The 25,185-nt window shown below is 39.0% G+C and overlaps 1 protein-coding gene across 2 annotated transcripts in view; it reads left to right on the top strand.

Annotated features, from left to right (window-relative positions):
* LOC102302282 (copine-9) overlaps positions 1-25,185 on the top strand; it is a 198,881-nt gene that overhangs the window by 49,328 nt on the left and 124,368 nt on the right. For both annotated transcript variants that reach the window (XM_014338841.2, XM_014338840.2), the window contains exon 4: positions 969-1,072. In XM_014338841.2, the coding sequence (XP_014194327.1) occupies positions 969-1,072 (104 nt within the window). The remainder of the gene's footprint in view (positions 1-968; positions 1,073-25,185) is intronic.

The raw sequence follows: 25,185 nt of genomic DNA, 5'->3' as shown, positions 1-25,185 counted from the left end.
AGGGACAGTAACTGCGGGTGTGTATGTAAGCGTGTAAAACCTGACAGTAAGATTAACAGTATTTTGTCTCTATCTACCATTGTAGAAATTCTCATGTAAACAATAACGTGGCGCACAGCGTGACGTGAAAAAAGGCACATACCTTTGACATTGCGCGATGAACTTTGTATTCCTCGTCCACACGTAAACGCAAAAAAGGAGTTTTAAAGAATATCAGTTTTCGGTGATTTGAAGCGCCGTTTACGTGTGGACGAAAGGCCCAAACGCATAGAAACAGCTGCGTTTTCAAAAATACCCGTGTAGGTGTGGACATAGCGTAAAAGAGTTAGTAGTGTATTTTATTACTACATGTAATTTATTGCAGTTTACTTTTATGTGTTTAATTGTTTAATAAATGTTTGAGGTGTGAATTAAACTGTGATGGAGTTCTGCACTTCTGCATAGGTTTTTTTTTTTTAAATTTGCAGTTTATGTTTGCATTTCAAGTTATGAAATATGATTCGTTAAACATGTTTGTAGTTGTTACAGTAAAAAATATAATTGTTTTCTACAACATTTCTACAGACGTGAGGTTGTGCTGAAAAGAATGATATGAGCTCCTCTGGACCCGAGGGTTAAGCATTTTTTTCAAAGTAATGCAATAGTTACTTTTCCTAGTAATTAGTTACTTATATAATATTGTAACTCAGTTGCTATCTCAGTTACTTTTTTGAAGAAGTAACTATAACTAATTACTTTTTCAAAGTAACTTGCCCAACACTGCTTGTGAGTTGATGCTCAAGTACAGTGTTCTCTTATAGGAAAAGCTAGCGAAACAGGCACTGCAGCAGAAGCAACAGTGTTTTTCACTCTCTTTTTTTCACTTTGTTTACTGAAAGTGCTTTCTCTGTTACTAAACAAACAGACTGACTTGATAGCTGTTGACTTTGTTGTCCTTAATGTCTCTCTTGTCTGTGTCTTTCCTCTAGTTTGGCCGGACAGAAGTGATCGATAACACACTGAACCCTGACTTTGTTAGGAAGTTTGTCCTTGATTTCTTCTTTGAGGAAAAGCAGAACCTTCGCTTTGATGTGTAAGTAGAAATGTCTCTGTCTTTTCCTTCTACAATGCCACTGTCTGTTTTCCTTTGTTATCACAGGGACTGAATCAACCCTACTATTAGTTTGGCCTTCTGACTCATACCCACTAGATTTAGAAGCTCGCAGTCATTTAATGACTCATCAAATTGTTAAGCGGCAGTGATTTGGCAGGGTAAAAAGTTTTACATGCCTTTGGGTGACAGCCTTCTTCACACTTTTGACAATTATTATTAAAAGTTTTATTATCACTGTCTGAGTATTAACAAACAGTTAATAAAATAAATAAATAAATAAATAAATACATACATACATACATATAATTGCATGGTTTACCTATACATATAGTGGATAATTATGTCCCTGATGTGTGATGTCTATGTTTACCATCTCAATTTATTATAACAGGCAGTTTTGCTATTGTATTTTGCGATTTGGGTTCATTTTAGAAATCACTTTTATAGTGACAAATACAAAAATGAAAATATTCAAAGATTTTGTAGCGGTGTACAGCTGCTACAAATGTTGTTTTTACATTTACATGCTGTTCTGGGTGAAATCGGATCTCTATCTGCTGTATCAGGTGCATTTTGGATCTATCACTGTGGGTCAAATAGAGAATGGTGATTTATGGAATTGTTAAACTGTGAATCTGTATATGACATGCCTGCATGCATTTCTTCCACTGAGGCAGGGTATAGGGTACTCTCAATACTGTCACAACAACTGTCTGTGTTCCCCTCACTTTTGCCGAGGTTCTCTTGGGGGAATCCTAAACAGTATAATAGTAACATAGCTGGTACTATTCCCAAAGTCAAGAAGAGAAGAGCTGCAGCCCAAGTTGATGATCTCAACCTTACATAGCTATGAGATGTAAACATTGTTCAGTGTAAACATTGGATACTATTACATAATATCCTGTTTTTCTCAAGTATAATTAAGTCATGAAAGTCAAGTCATAATGTTTAAAAAGGACAACCAGTCTCTCGGGGCATCGAGCTTAGGTCCTCCGATCTCCATGTCAAAATAACCTTGGGCAAGATACTGACTGTTCCCAGTGCATCCACTGGAGTGCGAATGTGTGCATAATAATTAGAAAGTGCTTAAGGACACAGAATAAATTCTGTATGATTGCAAATAAAACTAAGATTAAGATGAATTTCATTTCATTTACTCAACTTGGACCTGCTACTCTTCTTTCTCTCTCTCTGCTTGTGACTAGTCGAATAGCTGACTAATTATCACTGTTATCAATAGTCTGTACCAGCCTTACTAGTCGTTTAGTCTAGTAAAATTTTAATTGATGCGTAATACTGGTAACTTGAGTTCAAAATGCCTCAATGCCACCAGATGGTGCATCGTTGTTAAGAAATGCCATAAATGCATTAATCAAGGTTTCATCTGTTTGCTAAAATTGGACTGAGGTCACGGATACAAATGGCGGAAATTAGTTTTCTCTGAAAGGTGGAAGGATTATCCCTTAGGGATACAGTTCAGTCATTATCGACAGGCACAGAGTACAGGCATTTCAAGATCCATGTGTGCCTCACATGGATCCTCACTGGTGCATCAAACTCTTCATGCTTGAAACTTTCTTGGATGTCTGCTACTGTAATGGTTACCAGAGCTTGTTCAGGAAGGTTGCTGTGGTCTGCTCTTGGATCCACTAGCCACTGAGCATTGTTGTTATGGGCTGCATCCTTCTCCCATATGCTCTTTCGATATTGCTCTGTCCCCAGCCTTGGTGGGGCTCTTGTCGTTTTGTTCCCCTGTCACTGAGTGTACACCTATCTGTCTGGTATACCTTTTCAGGTGGCTAGCTAAGGCTGTGAGTCTTTGCTTGGCAGTTTTTTGAAGACCTCGGGTATGGCAGCTTGCTGTACCTCTTAGGGATCCCTGTTTTCATCACACCTTTCTGCAGCTACGATAGTTGGCTACCTTTCCTTCCCGTTGCCTTAATCTTGGCCTCTAGCCTCTTTCTCCATTTTCTCCATCATGGCGGGTACTGCTCTTTGTGGCTGAAGTATCAATTTTTTTTCCATGTGGGCACATTCACGCTTTGGATATTCATTGGAACAAGTCCAGAAGTGTTTGGATAATGGCCTCTGGTTGTGGCTGTTGTGAATCCTTGGTCTCTGGACAACACATTTATCCAGCTTCTATCCACTCCACTGCCCAGTGCTATACTCCTTACAGTTCATGCTGTAAATCACCCTTTAGGCTGAACAGCAACAGAACATGAGGCCCTTCCATGTTCCACCCCACTGTTTTGTAACTACTAGACTGATTCAGTCCCCTTGTCTGCAAAGCTGCAACTGAGAGAGGTTTGCCTCCATGTTCCATTATTGTGAGTTTTGCTGAGTATGTTGCGACACATTTTGTCACCAGGGCAGAACGATAATACAGCAGCGTATCCATCTGCTGGTTCTGATTAATTTTCTGTTTCAAGGAGGCTGTCACCTTCTGTTTGACTGCATTCTGTCTTCAATGGAAGCTTTTGTGAAGATGCTGAGTAGAGGCCACCTTTCACACTATACCTCATGGTTTCACCTGGCATTTTTCTTTGATTTACTCTGATAAGAGGCATACTCTTCTGTAACTGACTAGCTGCTCTCCTGGTGCTGCCACTCCTGACATGCTGTCTACACTCAAAACACTCCTACAGAGTCTTCCTTCTTCATTTAGCAAGATTATAATAGGTATATGTGTAATTTGTGCAGTTTTTGATACTGTTGACCATAATATTATATTACAGAGATTAGAGCATACTGTAGGTATTAAAGTTTGAATCATTTCTATCTAACACACTATAATTTGTTCATGTAAATGGGGGAGTCTTCTTCACACACAGAGGTGAATTACGGAGTTCCACAAGGCTCTATGCTAGGACCAATTATGTTCACATTATGCATCCTTTCCCTAGGCTAGAGGTCAGCAACCCATGGCTCACGAGCCACAGAGTAGGGTTAACCATGCCTATTAGTACATATACTATATATATTGATTTGTCATCTCCCAATTACACCTGCCACCTGCCCATCTCTCTCCCTTGGCAGGAGGAGCTTCAACAACTTTTGATGTTAAAGGTTGACAATCCCTGCCTGAAGGAGTACCATTAGAAGGAATATCATATATTTTCACGGCTTTGCAGATGATACCCAGTTTTTTATATACATAAAGCCAAATAACACAACACAAACCAATTAGTTAAACAGCAGTAATGTCTCAAATGTTTCAAAGAGATAAAGTCTAGTTGGTCAGGATCGTCTAATTTTCTGCTTCTAAATTCAGATAAGCTGAGGTTAGCATCTAATTACAACAAATTTCTAAAGATCTTGTGTCTAACCAGATGCTTACGTTGGATTGCATTTTCTTGACCTCCAGTAACAATATAAGTCACTTTTGACCATTTTGAAAATGTCCTTGAATGCAAATATTAAACAAATAGGTAGGATTGCTTTCCTTCATTGGCACAGCATCTCTAAAATTAGAACCATCCTGTCTCAGGGTGATACTGAAAAATAAGTTCATGTATTTATTCCTTCTAGGCTGAGCTACAATAATTCATTATTATCAGGATGTCCTAAAAAAAATCCCTGAAAAGCCGTGAGTTGATCCAAAATGCTGCAGCGAGAGTCATGACAGACACATGGCCTAGACCAGGGGTCAACAACCTTTAACACCCATAGAGCCATTTGGACCTAGTTTCCATGGAAAAGAAAACACTGGGAGCCGCAAATACTTTTTGGCATCTAAAATGAAGATAACACTGCTTTGTATAAACAGCTAAATTGTGTTGCTTATGAAATCTATGAAGTGCTACAGAGAAAATTAAATTTTATTTATATAATGAACACATTTTGAACTCTTAAAAACCATAACAAAAAGGAGATACACCCAGTTGAAGATCGCTTTTAAATGACGCTGAAGCTGAACTTAAATTATTCTTATAGCAAACAAAAACTGTAGTGACCGTCAAGCTTATATCACCTTTGGAATTTCGCATCCTGTAGCGGAGCCTTGACCTGAATTTTAAAAATATTTGGAAAAAAGTACTATGCTGCTAAAGAAAAAAAGGAAAAATAAATATCTGCAAAATATCTGAAATATTTATTTTACGTGGTTAATGTGTGTGGCGGGGCGTGGTCTGCCGCTGTAGGGGAGGCGGACGCACCTGAGCGGCATCTGCAATCACGCCTCGCCGCCTTAAAGTCTGTGCTCTCTCTGCTGTTGTGTTGGTGTGTGTTGGGCTGTGAGCTGAAAAGCTACACCCGGCTGTGTGGACCATGTGTGAAAAGTGGTCAATAAAGAGATGCTGAAAAGCATGTTCACGGAAACATTGTCGGGTCTGCCGTGGTATGTTTACAATGGGACTTCTGCCCCTGAACCTGCAAATCGAGGCTGCACGGAGTCACTTTCATCTTTACGCAGGACTGTAAGCTGTCATCTGTGAGGCGTGAGCGGTGTTTGTTTTTACCATAGTTCATGGTGGAGAACAGCTGCTCACATACGTATGTGGATCCGAAGATCCATACTTGGTCTGCTTGGGGTTGAAAGTCTCCATAAATGCAGGGCATTTCAGCGGGTATGGTTTATGCGAGTGTGACGCTTATTTTCAGCAATGAAAAATAATAACATATAATTTTATTTTTAGATTTCAATATCACAATAATCTTCCAATTTAGAACCACAATTTAAAAATACGAACACAAATAAAATACACTTAAGTTAAATACTTATAATTGTTTTTCCAAACCACGCGGAGCCGCAGTATAAGGACTAAAGAGCCGCATGCACCCCTGGCCTAGACAGAGAGAGCATATTTCCAACTTCACGCCCCATCTTTTCTTAAAGACCTAATACTGATCACCTGAATAGGGCACTTTATTCTCAATAATGAGGGGCAGAGCCTTCAGCTTCCAGTTCCCTCTCCTGTGAAAACAGCTCCTAATTTGGATTCGGGAGTCATACACTATCTCTACTTTTAAGATTAGGTTAAAAATGTCCTTTTTTTGCTTAAACATATAGTTAGGGCTGGATAAGGTGACCCTAAATCCTCCCTTAGTGATGCTGCAATAGACCTTGGCTGCTGGGTGCTTCCCATGATACACTAAGTCTTTCTTCTTCACTGACCTTTTGTCACTCACTATGTGTTTATACACCACTTTGCATTTAACCAGAAGTTGTTATTAATCTCTGGCTGTCTTCCACATTTTATCTTGGCCCTGTCTTCCTCCCCTCACCCCTGCCTACCCCTGCCTGAGTCTGGTTCTGCTGGAGGTTTCTTCCTGTTTAAAGGGAGTTTTTCTTTCCGACTGTCACCAAAGTGCTTGCTCGTAAGGAGGCCATCTGATTGTTCGGGTTTTCTGCTTTCACTGTAGTATTGCAATTATTACCTTACAATATAAACACCTTGAGACAACCGTTGTGATTTCACACTGTATAAAAAAACTGAATTGTACAGAATTGAATTGAATTATTAGAAATCTAATTAGAATCTGTTGGAAATTTGTTATTCATTGAACAAAAAATAAGCAATGAAGCCTTAGCTTTTTGGGTCATTGGGAGGCTGTGAAAGTAAGCACCTGTCTAGTCTGTGTTACGAAATCAGTTTCACCCCGGTTCTTTTTATTCCTCGGGCATCCAGAGACGGCACCGGACTCAGTAGTCATTTTCACAAAAACCTTTATTCATCTTTAATCATCTTCATTTAAGCATGCATCTTCTAGAAGGGGAGACGTGCAAGGCCGGTGTCCCTCTGCAGATCTTCACTCCTTTGTTTGTTACAGTCATCTTTATAGAAGCCACCCTATCATAAAACCCCCACGGTGTGCTGCAAACTCTGTGTCTCTGTGTGTATGCACGAGCACGTGAGTGCCTGTGTGTGCGCGTACCTGTGTGTATGTGTGCACGTGAGTGAGTGTGCATGTGGGTGTGTGAGTGTAACAGTCAAAGCACTGTGTGTGTCGGTATACGTGACTTCCTGCCGGTCATAAAAGTAATCTCCCCACCCAAGCTACACCAAATTCCTTTAGACAACATACAAACCAGAGTTAACATATTACAAACACTGAGACCCCCACTCTGCATCCACTGGGCCATTGGCCTCTTATTGTCTTACATTTACAGATAAGCATGTGGAGAGTCTCCTGCAAACCTGCTTCTAAGTTATAACAATTACGAGTTTTTATTAAAGGTACAAGCATCAGCATCAGCATCAGCAATTCCCAACTGTAGCTTCCTGGCTCCTTTCATGACAGGCAGACCCCCAGTGTCCATAAATTCCTTTCCCTCTAAACAATTACACACACTCTCAGGCTACAGCTAAGCCAAACTGAAACACAGACAAATCCTTCCCTATTCCTCTCATCTACTGCTGGACCCTCTCATCTAAGCAAATTTAACTCATTGTATTCTAATAATTATTTTCTTGTACTCACAAATTGTTGGACAGGTTTTCAGTATATGTCTTTGGACTGAGTGCAATCAGTCCATTGACATATAGGACATTATTTACATCCATACACCTTCCTTTACACTGCGTCTACTTTGTGCTACAGTTCTTTACATTTTCTTTCCAATTCATTACCCAGAAATGATCAACATGCACTTTATAATCTGGTTTCTTAATCACTACAATCTTCTAGCAACAACAAACTAAAAATTTGAAATGCAAATCTATGCAAGGCTTTTAAAAACGTGAGAACTATCCACTGGTGTCTGGATCCTGAGATCCCCTCCTGCATGGCTTTAGTCAGGGTTACAGGTGGACATCTTCTGCCCCGAAGATGTCTTTGTACTTTGAAGTAGGTACTTCTGACTCTTGCTGGAAACTCCTGCCAAGTAACTGAATTTGTCCTCTCACAGTGGATCCAGTCAGTTTCTTGTGTCACGCAAGCAGATGCCAGAAGAAAATAAGCAAAACAAATGAAAACAATATGCAAATGTCAGAAAATGACCAATAAACTCATCTACATGTTTTGCAGTGACATTAGGTGGGAAGGGTAGTTGTGCGTGAAAAATTAATAAATAAGGTAAATTGAAGTTGTGCAGTGTGTTAAGTTAATTCCTTTTCTGTGTTATAAATAATTCAGAAATGAATTTCAGTGTTATTCTCCCTACATAAACCTTTTCAGTTTAAAGCTTCCTCCTACTGCAGCCGCCCCGCTTAGTGAGGAGTCTTAATCTCTTCACAAGGTAAACCGTTAATGTTGAAATATTAAGTCATGCAAATTATAACTCATCCACTCTTACTCTGTTTAATGCCTGACTAAGTGTCATGCATCATAAGTTTTAGTGTGCTGTACATAGTTACCATAATCCCCATACTTCAAGGAGGCCAAGAAATTATTTGTAGCTGTACCAAACGACCTACTGAGTGCATGTGGCTTCACTTCAGTAAAGAATTTGTTTTCCAAATGTACATTTAAAATAATTTTCATTGCAATGAACATTGTCCCTGACCTGCAGAGCTCTACGAAGTGTTTATAACATAGAAATAGAAAAAAAAATAGAAAAAAGATATTTGAATAATAATAAACATGAAAATATTTTTGTCACTTAAAATCACTTAAAAAATTACCAAGCAAACAGACAAAAAGATATGAGGTACAATGTGCAGGTACTCAAACAGAGCACTAATGAAACAAAAATGTCTGCAATCTAGGAAAAGAATAAAATAAAATGAATCAAGAATAAAATGTAGTAATGTTTCCAACTAGGGCTGCCACAATTAGTCGACTAGTCACGATTACGTCAACTATCAAAATCGTCGACGACTAATTTAATAGTCGACGCGTCGTTTGAAGCTTTGTAAGATCACAAAAGACGCAGGAATAAGTAGTAGGATTTAAGAGTGTAATAACGGACTGAAACAGAAGATGGCAGCACTGCATGTACAAGGATGCCAGCTGCCGTTAAACCCCGAAGAAGAAGCTGTGTCCCAGAATTCATAGCGCAGCCCAGCTCAGTTTCCAACAATGGGGCAGCTAGTTAGTTTTAATATTACTCTTATTTTTCTTTGCAAGCTCCTTTGACTACGATGACCTGGATGACTGAGAACCTTCACAGACATTGCTCTTATTATTCTTTCTGGGTCACAAAATAAACGTTTAACATATTTTCAGGCAAGAATGTAGCTGTGTAAACTTCAAATATGTGCCCGGTTTATCAAGACACCGCATATTTCAAAAGCGCTCCGACATTTTCGGAGACGTCTGTTACCCACTAGCTCGATAGCGAGGGTGTTTTGTTCAGCTCCAGCCTTGAGGCCACAGCTGGCGCCGAAGGGGTCTCCGCATGAAGTGATGATGGTTTTTACTTTAGTGCGAACAACTCATATGAATTTCAAAGCTGTTCTAACAGTCCAACACTGGTCTCTCAATCTCCCGTTGGAGAGCCGTGAGCTTTCTATGATGTTATCCAAACTTACGTTCCGTGATGTTGTCATTCTTTTTGCTCAAAGAGCAGGTTCTGAGAACTCACGACCGCAGTGCACTTCCCCAAGATGTGATCGAATTTGCGCTCAAAGGTGTTATTCGAGCTAGCCCCTCCAGATGTAATCCAGTTTTTCACTCAGAGGTCTTGTTCTGAGTATTCACGGCAGCCGTGCGTTCTCCAAGATCTTCTCCGTGCTGCACTCAATGAGCCCATTTTGAGAAACTCACGCCTCGTCCCATCATTTCAATCCCAGCGGGCAGCCTTGTGGGGGTTTGAACAGCCGGTTCCGCTTCCTTAATTCTTCGATAAGTCCAGGGCCAAGCCAGCTCCGATCAGCAAGAACCCTGTTATCATGGTTCCGAATAGGTAGATATCTTCAGCAGTCAGGCTCACCCGAGCCCAGACTTCTCGTTGAGAAGGGGTGTCAATTGCATTCAGAGACCAGTTGATCAAATCCATAATTCATCTTTTAGGTTTTAGAGAACAGACTGTGAGAGAGTGTTCCAGGGAAAAGTAAGTAAAAACACAAGACAAGACAAGGACATAAGAAGCTACGCAGGGAAGATAAGGGCAGGAGAGGAGAAAAGTGCGACCGCCTTCGCTGAGAGCCAAAAGAGACATGACAAGAATGTCATGTCTCTTGAATGACATTCTTGTCATTCTTCCATGACAAGAATGGAATTTGAATGAAAACACCGGAAGTTGAAAGAAAACAACAACATTCGAATGACAAGAACGGAATTTGAATGAAAACAACAAAATTTGAATGAAAACAACAAAATTTGAATGAAAACAACAAAATTTGAATGAAAAGAACTGGATTAGAAGGAAAACAACGGATTTCAAACGAAAAGATCAGAATTAGAATGACAAGAACAGAATTTGAATGAAAACACAGGAATTTGAACAAAAAAAATTTGAATTAGAATGACAAGAATGGAAGTTGAAAGAAAACAACCAAATTTGAACGAAAACAACGGAAGTTGAAAGAGAACAACAGAATTAGAATGAAAACAACAGAATTAGAATGACAAGAACGGAATTTGAAAGAAAACAACAGAATTTGAAAGAAAACAACAAAATTTGAATGAAAACAACAGAATTAGAATGAAGAGAACAGAATTTGAATGAAAAGAACTTTGTTAGAAGGAAAACAACAATTTCGAACAAAAATAGAATTAGAATGACAAGAACGGAATTTGAATAAAAATAACAGAATTTGAATGAAAAGAACTGGATTAGAATGAAAACGGATTTCAAATGAAAACAACAGAATTAGGATGACAAGAACAGAATTTGAATGAAAAGAACTGAATTAGAATGAAAAGATCTGAATTAGAATTAAAAGAACAGAATTTGAACGAGAACAACAGAATTAGAATGACAAGAATGGAATTTGAATGAAAACACCAGAAGTTGAAAGAAAACAACAGAATTTGAATGAAAACAACATTTAAGACAATTTGAATGAAAACAACAGAATTTGAATGAAAACAACAGAATTATGAAGAAAACAACAGAATTAGAATGACAAGAACGAATTTGAATGAAAACAACTGAATTGAAGAAAACAACAGAATTTGAATGAAAAGAAATGGATTAGAAGGAAAACAACGGATTTCAAACGAAAACAACAGAATTAGGATGACAAGAACAGAATTTGAATGAAAACAGGAATTTGAATGAAACAACAGAATTAGATGAAAAAAAAATTTGAATGAAAAACAGAATTTGAAAGAAAACAAAATTAGAATGACAAAACAGAATTTGAATGAAAACAACAGAATTTGAATGAAAACAAAAAATTGAAAACAAGAAGGAATGAATGAAAACAACAGAATTTGAAAGAAAACAAAACATTGAATGACAAGAACGGAATTTGAATGAAAACAACAAAATTTGAATGAAAAGAACTGGATTAGAAGAAAACAACAGAATTAGAATGAGAAGAATTGAATTTGAATGAAAAAGGAATTTGAAAAAAAAATAGAATTAGAATGACAAGAATGGAATTTGAAAGAAAACAACAAAATTTGAACGAAAACAACAGAATTAGAAAGAAAACAATGAATTTAATGAAAACAACAGAATTAGAATGTAAAGAACTGAATTAAATAAAAGAACAGATTAGAAGGAAAAAACAATTAAAGAAAAACGAATTAGAATGACAAGAACGGAATTGAATGAAAAAAGAATTATGAAGAAACAACAGAATTTGAAAGAAAACAACAGAATTTGAATGACAAGAACAGAATTTGAATGAAAAGAACTGGATTAGAAGGAAAACAACAGATTTCGAACAAAAACAGAATTAGAATGACAAGAAGGAATTTGAATAAAAACAACAGAATTGAATGAAAACAACAGAATTAGAATGAAAACAAGAATTGAATGAAACAACAGAATTTGAATGAAAACAACAGAATAGAATGAAAAAACTGAATTAGAATGAAAAGAGCTGAATTAGAAGGAGAACAACAGAATTTGAAAGAAAACAACAGAATTAGAATGACAACGGAATTTGAATGAAAACAACTGGAATTTGAAAGAAAACAACAAATTTGAATGAAAACAACAGAATTAGAATGAAAGAACTGAATTAGAAGAAACAACAGAATTTGAAAGAAAACAACAGAATTAGAATGACAAGAACGGAATTTGAATGAAAACATGAATTAGAATGAAAACAACAGAATTTGAATGAAAAACAGATTAGAATGAAAACAAGAAGTAAAGAATGAAAGAACTGAATTAGAATGAAAAGAACTGAATTAGAATGAAAAGAACTGAATTTGAATGAAACAACAGAATTTGAAAGAAAACAACAGAATTGAATGACAAAGAACAGAATTTGAATGAAAAGAACTGGAATTAGAATGAAAACAACAGATTTGAACAAAACAGAATTAGAATGACAAATGGAATTTGAATGAAAACAACAGAATTAGAATGAAAAACAGAAATGAATGAAAACAACAGAATTTGAATGAAAACAACTGAATTAGAATGAAAACAACAGAATTAAGATGAAAGAACGGAATTTGAAACGTTTAACATATTTTCAGGCGAGAATGTAGCTGTGTAAACCTCAAATATCTGCTCAGTTTATCAAGACACCACATATTTTCAAAAGCGCTCCGACGTTTTCGGAGACGTCTGTTACCCACTAGCTCGATAGCTAGCCGGGGGCAAGGCTCACTAGAGCCGTGAGAACACCGGACTCCCGGCAAATCGTTTTCAAACCCACCGCCGTCTTTCGCTACTCAGGTTAAACATGTAATATAAGTCACTTAGATAACTTAAAAATGTTATTGTTTGGCTTTTTTCAGTATTTTATTTGTTCCTGAGTAAATCGGTTTGGCTGAGATTAAAGTTATAGTTTTTACACAGCTGAATAAACGTCAAGCAGACAGCTGATTATCAGAAGTGTGAGATGCTCGAGAATATACTCCGGTGTCCTGTTATATTTTAGATAGCAAGGAGTTTATTAAACTTCACCGAAACAATCTGCAAATTTCATTAAAATTTAATAAACTATCATCTTGTCTTTATTTTTAGTTAGCACAGACCTTAAACACTTAAAGCTGTAAGCTAATGATAGTTATATAAGAGCAGATGCTGCTGGTGCAATAAGCTGTACGTTTTACGTCCAATGGATGATGATCTGATTAGTCGACTAATCGCAAAAATAATCGGTGACTAGTCGACTATCAAAATAATCGTTTGTGGCAGCCCTTTTTCCAACAATATAAGTAGATGCAGAGATTCTCATAAAAACATGTAGCACTGTCAATTACGGTTTTGTTAATGAACCTACGAGTAATAAGTCTCCTACAGTGGTGATGAGTCTATCCAAGGCTCAAAGTGTGATTTTGCATGCGGGGAAACCCTAAATATTGGTGTAGTGGGGGAGGTGGAGGTAAGTCACATAAGAATTTATATTATGAGTTCATGCTGTTTTCTTTGTGTAATGGGTTTGGTCAGATGTGCTGTAGTTTGAGGTTTACTGCTCTTTGTGGACTTAGTCAACAACAATCAACTCTATATAAGCAGATGTCACATCCTTTCAACCCCTAAACAGAATAATGCTACTGTAGTATAAAGGTGGAATTGGGGGCGTGTTAATAAAGAACATCAGCTTAATTCAAATTGATTACTTCTACCAAAGTACTTCTAGAAACAAGCCCTCTCACTCAGCAGTCAAATGAACATTGGTACTTTTTTTATTTATCATTTCAGTGGTCAGTGGGACATAGAAACTGCACAGTCAACTTTGATTTAAAAAAGTTTTTACTTTTATGGGGTTGTGGATGTTATGTAAATGTTTCATAAATTTTAATTCTGAATTCTGAATTGAAATTCAAAGACACTGGATTGCCATTCGGATTTGAGAAGTGTAGTTGGATGGTAACGAAAAAGGGGAAGGTAGTCAGAACTGAGGGGATTGAAATACCAGAAGGCAACATTACAGACATCGAGGACAGCTAACAGTACCTGGGAATCCCACAGGGAAATAAGAACCACAAAGAGGCTGCAAGGAAAGCTGCAACCACCAGGTACTTGCAGAGGGTCAGGCAAGTCCTTTAGAAGTCAGCTGAACGGCAAGAACAAGATCCGGGCTATCAACACCTACACCCTGCCTGTGGTACCCTGCTGGGATAATAGGCTGGCCAAAGGAGGAGATGGAAACCACTGACATCAAGACAACAAAGCTCCTGACCATGCATGGAGGGTTTCACCCCAAGTCCAGCACCCTGACGCTGTACGCTAGCAGAAGGAAGGAGGCCGGAGACTGGTGAGTGTCAGCACCACAGTTCAGGATGAGGCAGCGAACATCCACGAGTACATCAGCAAGATGGCCCCAACCAACCGCGTGCTTAGTGAATACTTCAGGCAGCAGAAACCCAAGATAGAGGAGGAAGAGGAGGAAAAATCATGGAAGGACAGGCCCCTGCACAAGTATGGACCACCGGCAACCAGTGGCTGAAATAATCATAGCATCACAGTGTAACAACCCTTATCATTGTGGTATAGCACCGCTAGGGGGTGTTGCCCAACTATTGTAGTAGTTGGGTTGGGGGGAGTCTCCTAGTGTGTATGTCATGTGTCTGTTCTGAGAGAGACTTCACCATTGTAACGGGCTGGCATCGGCGCCTGTCCATCCCCGCACATGCATGTATGAACGGAGTAGAGCTGTGGAGACCTGGCTTGTATGGTCTTATGTTGTTAACGTCAAATAAAGGTCAGTTGTTAAATTGAACTGACTGGCCTCGAGTTATCCCGCTAACCTCACATAACCGCTGGACCTGCTAGCCGCTCTTTCCTCGTCAGACTGCTGTTACAACAGGAGCAAGCTCTGAGCGTAAGATCCATAGAGGCTGGGGTCTATCACACCAGGCAATATTAACCAGGCAAGAGCCCAGGTGCAGGCTGTGTAAGGAGCCCCTGACACAATCCAGCACATAACAGCAGGGTGCATGGTTAGCAGGCAGGGCATACATGGAACGCCATAACCAAGTGGCTTTGTGGAGTATGGCCCGCACGTCCCGAGGTCAAAATGGGAGACGCCCCGAAGGGTGGTGGGGAATGACTAAGCTAAGGTCCTGTGGGACTTTCAGATACAAACGGACAAAATGGTGGTGGCTAACCAACCGGACATAGCAGTGGACGACAAGCAGAGGAAGACGGCCGAAGTGATAGATGTAGCGATACGTCTGTAACAAAATAAAAATGCAGACAATATTGTACACATTAGTTTTTGACTGCTAGTGAAAATTGTTTTCTTTACAAATAACTCTCTCACTGAACTAACCCAGCCAATCCCTCCACGTTTGTGCTCTCTGCTCATATTGCCCTCAAATTATTATTTTTTTTCTTTTTAAAGAACTTATTTTAATATTGCATTCAATAACAAACAAATCTTCCCTAATAACAAAAACAACTTCAAGGCTTAATCGAATTATATTTCTTCACGCCAATGTACAGGCCACAAGTAGGGGTGACGTGGGCCACAAGTGGCCCCCGGGCCGCGAGTTTGAGACCCCTGATACCGGGTCATGAGACGGAATTCCAATAAAAGCGAGCATCTCAGCGGAGAGCAATCAATTATTAAACTCACACCTCTCCATGCAAGTTATTTTTAGTCTCCTGAATCACAAGAGATAGATGTGGACGAAAGTGATCTCCCATCCAAACAGTATATCTAGTTAGTAGTTAAATTCTCTTAACCTGCATTTCACTCTGTGATGTTTTGCATATACCACATTTATTTGATAGGTCCGGTTAACAAATTTGAACAATAACATTATATAATAGGGATTATTGTCGTCAAACAGCAACTATCATTTAAACTGAAGTACAGATACTCGTGTTAAAATTGTCTAGAAAAACAGAGTAAAATCCACCCATTCATGAAAGTGTTTTTTTTTTTCTGCCTAAGCACTTAACATTCACATACTCACTGACTGCATCGAGAGTCACACAGGGTTTGATATGTTGCCCAGCATACAGAAAATCTTTGATTAACAGAAGAGTTTTAATGAGTTTAATCAATTCCAGGTGAGGGACGTTGATAGTTCTACAGTCTCTAGCAATCTGTACTTAATAACGTTCATTTGCTTCAAACAGTTGACAACATGTGTGGCTTTCAGTTCTCAGACTGGCATGTAAAGACAGCAGATCAGGATCAGTGGCATACACTACCAGTCAAAAGTGAATGGATGGATTTGTCCAAACTTTTGACTGGTGCTGTACAAACACAGTGGCAATAACCACAACAAAATCAGAATGTGGCCAAATACCTATTAGTGATTGTGGTTTTTATGTGCAGATACAGTATGCTTTGGTGGTGAATAAACTGTAATGCAACATGTTTTATCATCAAAAATAGGCTCTGCACAGACACAGTGTGAATGTGTGTGTGAATGGGTGAATGACTGAATGTAGTGTAAAGCGCTTTGGGGTCCTTAGGGACTAAGTAAAGCGCTATACAAATACAGGCCATTTACCATTTACCATGTTTGGTCAACAGTGTTACATAGGTGAGAGAGGAATATAAAGGCCACAGTGAGATGAAAGGAGTCATCAAAGGCTTTCATTTTAATTTGTGATGAATGCACAACATGCAATCAAGGTAAACCGTTTTAACATCTAGCTGCTCGTGTCCCTTAACTGACATACCTAGTGAGTCACCAAGCTTCCAGCCCCCAAGCTAATCCATAAAGACGACTATAAATCACTTGGCCTCTATATATGGCCTTTGCCTAGGACACAAGCAGTCGTAGCTATATTTAGCAACACAGCTCCTTCAACACCTCTTAGAACTGATATAAAGGGTAGGAGTTGACATTAGTAACTTAGATGCACCATTGAAGAAGAGAGAAACTACATGCCTCAGCAACTAAACTTATGAAAAAACCCACTGGCCAGTGCAGTAAACAAACACCAGCTCAATTCTTAACAGCATAAAGTACTATCAAAGTGAGCACACAGGTGTTGCAATCACTGGTTATTATAGAAATAGGTAATTAGAGCTGGTCCACATTTTGTTGCTGCACCCTAAAGGAATGAATCAGCTGTTACTTAATGTTGCATATGCTGGGGTGTAATTCGTTTTTTCCACTTGTACAAAGCTCTCTTTCATTCAGGGCTTAAATGGACTGATACTTTTATAGCACTCTTCTGCTCTAACTGAGCATTTAAAGCAATTTTAGACAAGAACTGTTTTTCAGCACCTTGTCTAACATTGTCACACACACTCATCAGGAACAACTTGGGCTGGAGTAGCTGGGGTATGACCTTGGTAGAAAACCCACTCTGCTTCCTGAGCCACAGCTGCCTTGTTGAAAATCCAAACTGTGGATCAAAGGAAATACAATCAGTCTGAACCAGTGTTAAAATCACACCAAGAATAATGAGAATTCACATCTAATGAAGCATGATTTGACAGGTAGCAATTTGTGGCTTACTCTCACAAAACATTTAACATGTCATTAATGATGAATGAGTCTCCACATCAAAGTAATTTAAATGCACATTACAGACTTAAACTTCCTCTATAAGTTACATCAAACTTGGTAGCATATGTAAATATAAAAAAGTCCTTAAATGTGTTTCACCAGTGCCAGTTGTGTCCATAGGTATGTCTCAGACACTGAGCACGGCTGTTGAAGGTAAATGTGTGGAGGTTAATTCACCTAACAGAACCATATACCTTCAATTTACAAAACAGATAATTTTTTTCACAAATATGTGAAATATATTCAACATGTAAGCACAAAATAGGGCACAAAGAAAAGGATGTTTCATCAGCCAGCAATGCAAAGATTTCACTTTGCAGTGATAAATGGGCTGGTCCTCATATAGTGCTTTTCTACTCTATCTTAAACAACTTGCCCAATTTACCTAGAAGATGACCTGCACTATGGCCTGAGCTACAGCCACCTGGTGGCATTATAGTGGCATTTCAGCAGTTGTGACTACTGGACAATGTATTAGAGAAAGTCAAGATAAATTATAAATATTATTGTTGCATTATTTTTTCCTAGATAACTACCAGATTTATACCCATGATGTACCGTTTGTATAATTCAATTTAACCTATGTAAGTGGCCGATGCCATTGCTAGCATTCATGTGTGGTGTCCTCGTGGTCATGTCCCAGTGTGTTTCATGACTGAAACAAATAAAATCCTGGCGCTTTCTTCCTTCCCTCAAATTGTCTGTCAGAGTTTTTCCACATTCCCTCACAGTAGCTTTGGCAATCTTCTACGAATTTGCTGAAATACGTGAGTCCTTGAATTGCATCTATAATTTTATTATCTCACTGAGCCCCTCAGGGAAAAAAGTAGCAGGGAATAAATAAAAGTAATCCATGGTACCAAAATGCCAATCACAACAGTTGAAAGCATGGAAGCAACATGTGGTTACAATTCCAGGAAAGTAACCATGACTTTACGTCATGGAACTGGCTCAGGTGTCAGTACTTGTGGACACCCAAATGATCCTTGGAGGACAGAGACAGGTTGCAACCACAAAATGAATAAAGGTGCAACATACAGTATGCTCCTTTGATCTGAAATCATTTATCTAAATCTCAGGAGCTGGACCACATCTCAAACACGTCCCTTCCAATCACACCTGTGTGAATTTGCTCCAAACACCCATTCGTTTTTGTTCCAGTGCTTGAGTCCAGATGGCACATTGCAGTTGTTCATAGTCTTGCTGATCAAAAGAAAGTTTCAGTAGTTCCTTTCCACACCATTTCATGAAGTCTGCAGTTTTTATTAAACATCATGACCAGATTAACACAAACATGTCACTAGATGCTATTGAGATAACAAGAACCATCACACATGCAAATGCAACAGTCTGTCATATCTACAAACCAATCTTTCTGTGGAAAGCATATTTCCTAATAATGTTTAATGTACAATACAGGATTACACAGCAGTGGGGAATACATTCCATTAGAGTAGATCTACACTGTAGTCTTCATTGACGCTATGCAACAAACCAGTGAAAGGCACTAACTCTAACCCCATAGAGGTCAAAGTGAAATGCACACCTTAAAGTAATTAACTTGTTAACTGGAGATAATTTAGAAATTTCAATTAAAACAAATAAACACATGGTTTGTCAGTCTGGCTACACTGCTGAAGAGAAACCTAGAGTTGTTTTATTTCCTTCAATCAATGATGAATGGTAAGGTGTTTTAGCTTTAGGACGGGCTTTTTATTTGAAGGCTTTCCAGGCTAAATGATGATCTTCTAAATTTGTCAGATGCTATTCAACTGCAGCTTATGAGTTTCTGTTTTAAGGTGTGCATTTCATAGTTATACCAGGGAGCCAAGTACTTACGGTGGCTCTGAGAGGCGAAACGGACTGCAACTTAAGAACACACCAGCAATAAGAAAAACGCTGCAAAAGCACACAAAACACAACGGAAATAGGAAAAAAGAAAACAGAAATAGGAAAAATGAAAACGGAAATAGGAAAAAACAGATTTCCAAAAGCACAAGGGAAGTGTTTCTGGGGAGACAATAACCCGACGGACCAGTTGAGGGAACCAAAATATGCTAAGAATTGCGCTGAGACACACTTAAAAGAAGTGAAGGATCTGTCAGTTTTGTGAGGAAAGAAAAGATGAGAGGTAAGTGTGTTAGCCTAACTATTAGCCCAAAATCAATCATCAGTATCATATGAATCATGATAAAACACACCTACCCTGTTTTGGTGTGCCATTTTTGTTCACCTCTACACTTATTTTTAAAAATTCTTCTGTACTTCTCTCTGTTACAACAGTGCTAGTCTCACTATTTGGCTTTTACACATTGGCAACCTTCAGTTAGTGATAAGTTAACAGTTCAGCGTGCCTCTTCATTAACTTTCTCAACACAGCCTTGCCCCATCCAGCATCAATGTGCTCCCCTTTGGGACACTTGACTCTGGCCCTTTGTATCATGCTTCTAGTCCATTCCTTCATTATTACTCTCTCTCTCTCTCTCTCTCTCTCATCCACAACATTTCTTATTATCACAATTAAACTTGATAAGTTGTCTAAATCATAAATGTGATCATCCTCTTAAATAGACCAACTATAATCCCTGAGATATCTCTCTCCTTTCATGCAGACAGCGTGGCCTTGATCAACATAATGATCTGTCATCATCTAATGTGACTATATTTAGAAATTTGACTTATTTCAGTCTTCTACTCCAGTTTCAACCTGCTTTTCAGAATTTTCCGTGTTGCGACCCCATTTCCCAAACCCATCTCCTTGCTGTAAATTAAAATGTGCAATATAAGGTTATCACAGTGGCATGAATTTAATCTAAATTAGAAACTGGTTCCTCCCATCTACCTTTAATTATCAGCTGTCACTACTTATTACAAGCTTTCAGCACTAAATGCATCTTTCTCGCTGTCTAGTGTTATGACTTTTTCCCGCAGCATCATTAAACTTCATTGAAACACATTCACAACCACCTGCCACATACGCGTAAATTCAATCTGCAGTCTTTGGGAATCTGACACTGTTAGGGCACTGCTGACCTTGATGAGACCTTCCCCAAACCATTATCAATAAATCATTTGTCAGTCACATTTGGGATTGGCATCCTTGGTAGTGAAGTGGTATTATTTTTTAAAAACATCATCAGTGTGTGGATGTGTGTGTGAATGGGTGGATGACTGAATATGTAAAGCGCTTTGGGGTCCTTAGGGACTAGTAAAGCGCTATACAAATACAGGCCATTTAAAAACATCATGTCCAGGTTTCAGTGCTTAACCGTGTAGCGCCAAGGGTGTCATATTTGATGATATGTGTTTTTGAGATCGCTACATAAACTGTTTTTTTCCTGGTAAACCTGATGTATACAGATATAAGCAGTGCAACTATGAGCACAAAAATGCAGTAAGTAAGCAAAAATGATACAAAATTATTATTTTTTTATTTTGTCAGAAGGTTTAATAAAGACTTCAGTTTCAAAAAATGTATTTTTCTGTGATATATTTCATGGTCCAGACTCAGTGTAAATGCTAGATATAATGTCTCGTAGTCATGCATTTATGTATTCAAGTTATGAAATTCTCAAGAGCGATCAGTAACTGCTCACTAAGGACTCCTAATTCCTAAAGGACTCCACATGTAAAACTATTACGGTTTTCTTCCCCCCAAATAAACTTCATTTTCTGTCTTGGATCTTTTGGATGGTTAAAAACATTACCTTCATTATGGTGTTGATTTTCACTGCCTGTCACTTGCATAACAGTAATGTGATTTAACTGCACTAATCACCACCATGATGACTGTATGAATCAGCTTAAATTACCCTGCTTCTCATTTTGCATGGTTCTCTTACTGCTGAGGCAAACAAGTATGTATAAATGTCTTGTTGTGAAGTCACAAAGTAAAAGACATACACATGTTTGTTTGTTTTTTGTTTTGGCCATCTGAATCTCAGGGGTACAAAGGATGCAGCAGACAAATCATCCATCTGATCTTAATCCACGATTTAGAAAAAAGAAAGAAAATGAATAAAGTGAGACATATAAAGGCAACTGACACGTTCAAACACAGTTTTCAGCGTTCACCTTCCTTTCCATCCAGCTGCCTTTCATATAAATGAAAGTCATTCGAGTTTCTGGCAACTCTATTGCTCGTCCTTACTTAAATTTCATTTGGCAATCCTCCACAGAGCTTTGAGTTGCAAGAAGTAGTGAGATTGAAAGATACTGGTGATACACTCAGGACAGTGATTTAATAAAAGTGTATATGTATAGAAGTGTGGGGAGGAAGTGTATGCAGTGACTCCTTCAAATGGCAGTGAACACTAAATTTGGCATTTTTGGGTAAGCTGGCTCTTTGGTATTTTTTCTCTCTTCAATAGTCACCTGCTTTTAGTTCCTTTTTCAAATCCCCACACTATGCTTATTTAAATAAAAATAAATAAATAAATAAATACAAATAAAAAACAAAAGCAACCAGCTGGCAAAATAATTTCAGACAGTGTATCTTCATAATTTGTATTCCTTATCAGCTGATGTGACAAGAGGAAAAACATGATATTTATTCAGATGATACTCAAACTACCAACCCTGTCTTTTTCAGGTGGAGACCATGTATGTACACGGTTGTAAAATATGTAGAGCTAAGCAAAGTCAGCGGGCTTTTTGATGACTACAGATGTTTGTAATTAAATTCACACCAATCCATCCAATATTATACTTTATATTTATATAGTCTTCACTAAATCATGTAGCTAAGGATGGAAAGCATGAGCTCTACCACAAGTAAACATTGTAAAATTACTAAATGTTGCTAAAAAGTCAGATAACTTTAGGCACCAAATAAATAAGTAATAAAATAATGTGGTTAGATTTTCCTTAGGATTAGGAAATTGTTGTTAACATGATTAGTTTTCGATGAGTTTTTGATGAGTTTTCCCATTGCCAAGAATGAAGGCGAAAACAAGGTGGTGTAGTATGTATCAATCCAGGAGTCACTGGATGTCTCATTGTCACTGAAAATTGAATTTTTATACTCCCGACTAAGAGAAATAACCTCAATTGAAAGCAAAAATGACAGAAATTACATCTAGTCCACAAGAGCCACATGCATCGAAATAAAGAGTTCTCTGCTTTAATAATGAATTGGACAATAAAAGCTGCATCTGTAAATTCATTTATGAATTCTTTAAAAAAATCATTTTATTTATTCAAACATTATTTTAAATTAAATTATTACATAATAAATTACTTTAGTAAAAACACTATTTTTAAATCAGTTTTTCAAAACGAATTATTAATCCACCAATAAATACTTTAAATCGAAAATGTATTTCACCGTATCCGTAGGCAGTGTTGTTAATGATCTCACTGAGGGGCTTCAGGCCTATGCAGAACAGCAGTGGGGACAGAGCATCTCCTTGGTAGATCCCGCACTTGATGGTGACTTGTGCTATGGGCTTGGAGTTGGCCTCTAGTGTTGTACGCCACATCCCCATTGAGTACCTGATGAAGGCTCTTAGGGTCCCGATCTTGTATAGTTGTAGGCATTCCAGGATCCATTTGTGGGGCATTGAGTCATAGGCCTTCTTGTAATCAATCCAGGCAGTCCACGGGTTGGTCAGTCTGGTCTACCAGTAGCTGGTGTTTTTGCACCTCTGGTATTCTTGCCAGTTCCTTTCTGTGCCCCGCTCATGTATTGACCCATGTGCCTGTTCATCTTAGCTGCTATGATGCCTGACAGGAGCTTCCATGTGTCACGGCCAAGGTCGGCTGACTGGAGGACCCAAATGCAGAATGCACACGTAACACCCCGTAGACGAGAAAACATGAACAAAACTTTATTTTTTCCAAAAAAACAAAACGTCAAGACATAAATTACTAAATACTATGAACTAAGGCGTTCCTTCAATGCCTGAACCAAACCTGAAACAAGAACTTGATCTCTAAGTAATAATTGGAAAAGCTTAAATCTTCATAGAAACTCCTCATGACCAAAGAGGGGAGATGCAGAATGTGGGAAATGCACCGGGCGTCTCAGCACACTGCAACGAGAGGAGAGTGGCTTTAGTGATAAAGCTTGAAAACATGGCATTACTTTGCCTTACTGTTCCTGGGCGGAGGGTGGACGCAGAGGGAGTACAAGGTCCGGGAGTGGTGGCTGACGAAGCCAGCTGGAGGCAGGAGGGCAGGCAGGTGAGCACGGTTGACAGGAGCTGAGAAGACTGAGCTGACATGCATGAACCAGCGAAGAGGGTCCAGTAGGTATTGCCATGGGTGGAGTGGATAAGGACTTAGCAGCTATGGGGAAAAACAGTAAGTCACGGATGGCAAACTTATTCCTTGGTTTGAATTGCCTGAAGCAACACTGACTAGGTGTAGCAGAAACTGTGGCGAGTAGTGGAGTGAGCGCTGGTCCATAAATGCTGACAGCTCAGCACAGGTGAAGAGACTCGTCAGTGTGCGGTGACTCCACCCCAAGGCGGAGACAGCAGCTCAGAGACAACACAGCTGTGCCCACCTGGATCATGACACCATGTGGTACTGAGGCAGGCTACTGGCCGATAGTTGGATATGACTGGTCCTTTCCGGGGGGTCCTTGGGGATCAGGCCTTCTGGCCTTCAGTTAGCCAATCTGGGTGTGTCTCGTCAATTAGCAGCTGGTTCATTTGTGCTGCGAAACGCTCATGAAGTGCAGTCAGCTTCTTCAGCCAGTAGGTGTGAATCAACTCAGGGCCTGGTGCTGTCCAACTCTTCATACTGGAGACCCGGTCTTGGATGTCTGCCACTGTGATGATCTTGGCCTCTAGTCTGCTTCTTCATGGTGGGTACTGCTCCTTGTGGCTGTTCACCTTGTAGCCAAGCATCTTACTGGTAGATCAGCTGATTAATCTTGTGATGGTCTTAGTAGAAATTGTCTAGTAGACCTTCCTTCAGGCTTGGTACCCAATGTTGGGTAGGGATGATGATAATATTTCAATCTGACCTGTCATCCTGTCTCCCCCTCGCCGTTGCATTTGTCTTGTACCTTGTCAATTTCTAGTCATGAGAGCAGTTCATTCACTGAATGTTGGAACACTGAGCTACTAGTTGTTTCACCGTCAACCTGGATGCTGGGTATTCAGTAGGTCCCACATCCTATTCATGTAGCCCCTTCCGCTGGGGTTACCTGCATAGTAGCATTCCAACAGCGTCCTGTTATCATCTCTTGCCCATTTGTGCCTTCTTGTTTCAGTAGCTCACTTCTCATCAGTGGTTCCTGAACACTTTACCCGAACCTTGTTAATTGTTAATATCTGTCTGTCTGTCTGTCTATATAGATATATGCTGTCCTATACATTTTTCTAATTGGGATAGGGATGTATCCCAATCCTAATATATCTAACCAGATATATTTAGACATGATGTCTTAGCAATTCAAATATCTGGGATGGCCAGTCTTAAGTTCTCTTCGAACCCAGAGGGCTTTATTAGCCACCTGCCATGCCTGGTGCAGCCACAGCCCACTGAGCTCATGTTCCCTGCAGAGCCCCAGTCCAGAAGTACATGTGCAGCTCCAGCCAGAGCCAAAGTGTCCACAGGGTGCTGCACACACATCTCTATCCAGAGACTTGGCAATTAAAGAAACCCTCTGATTCTGACCTCTGTGAATTCAAACTACCAGT

The sequence above is a fragment of the Haplochromis burtoni genome, unplaced genomic scaffold (assembly GCF_018398535.1).
Source record: "Haplochromis burtoni strain Fernald_Lab_line unplaced genomic scaffold, NCSU_Asbu1 Contig_221, whole genome shotgun sequence".
NCBI classification, from domain to species: Eukaryota; Metazoa; Chordata; class Actinopteri; order Cichliformes; family Cichlidae; genus Haplochromis; species Haplochromis burtoni.
The sequence above is the reverse complement of the archived record's forward strand: the minus strand, read 5'-3'. Positions and strand labels throughout refer to the sequence as shown.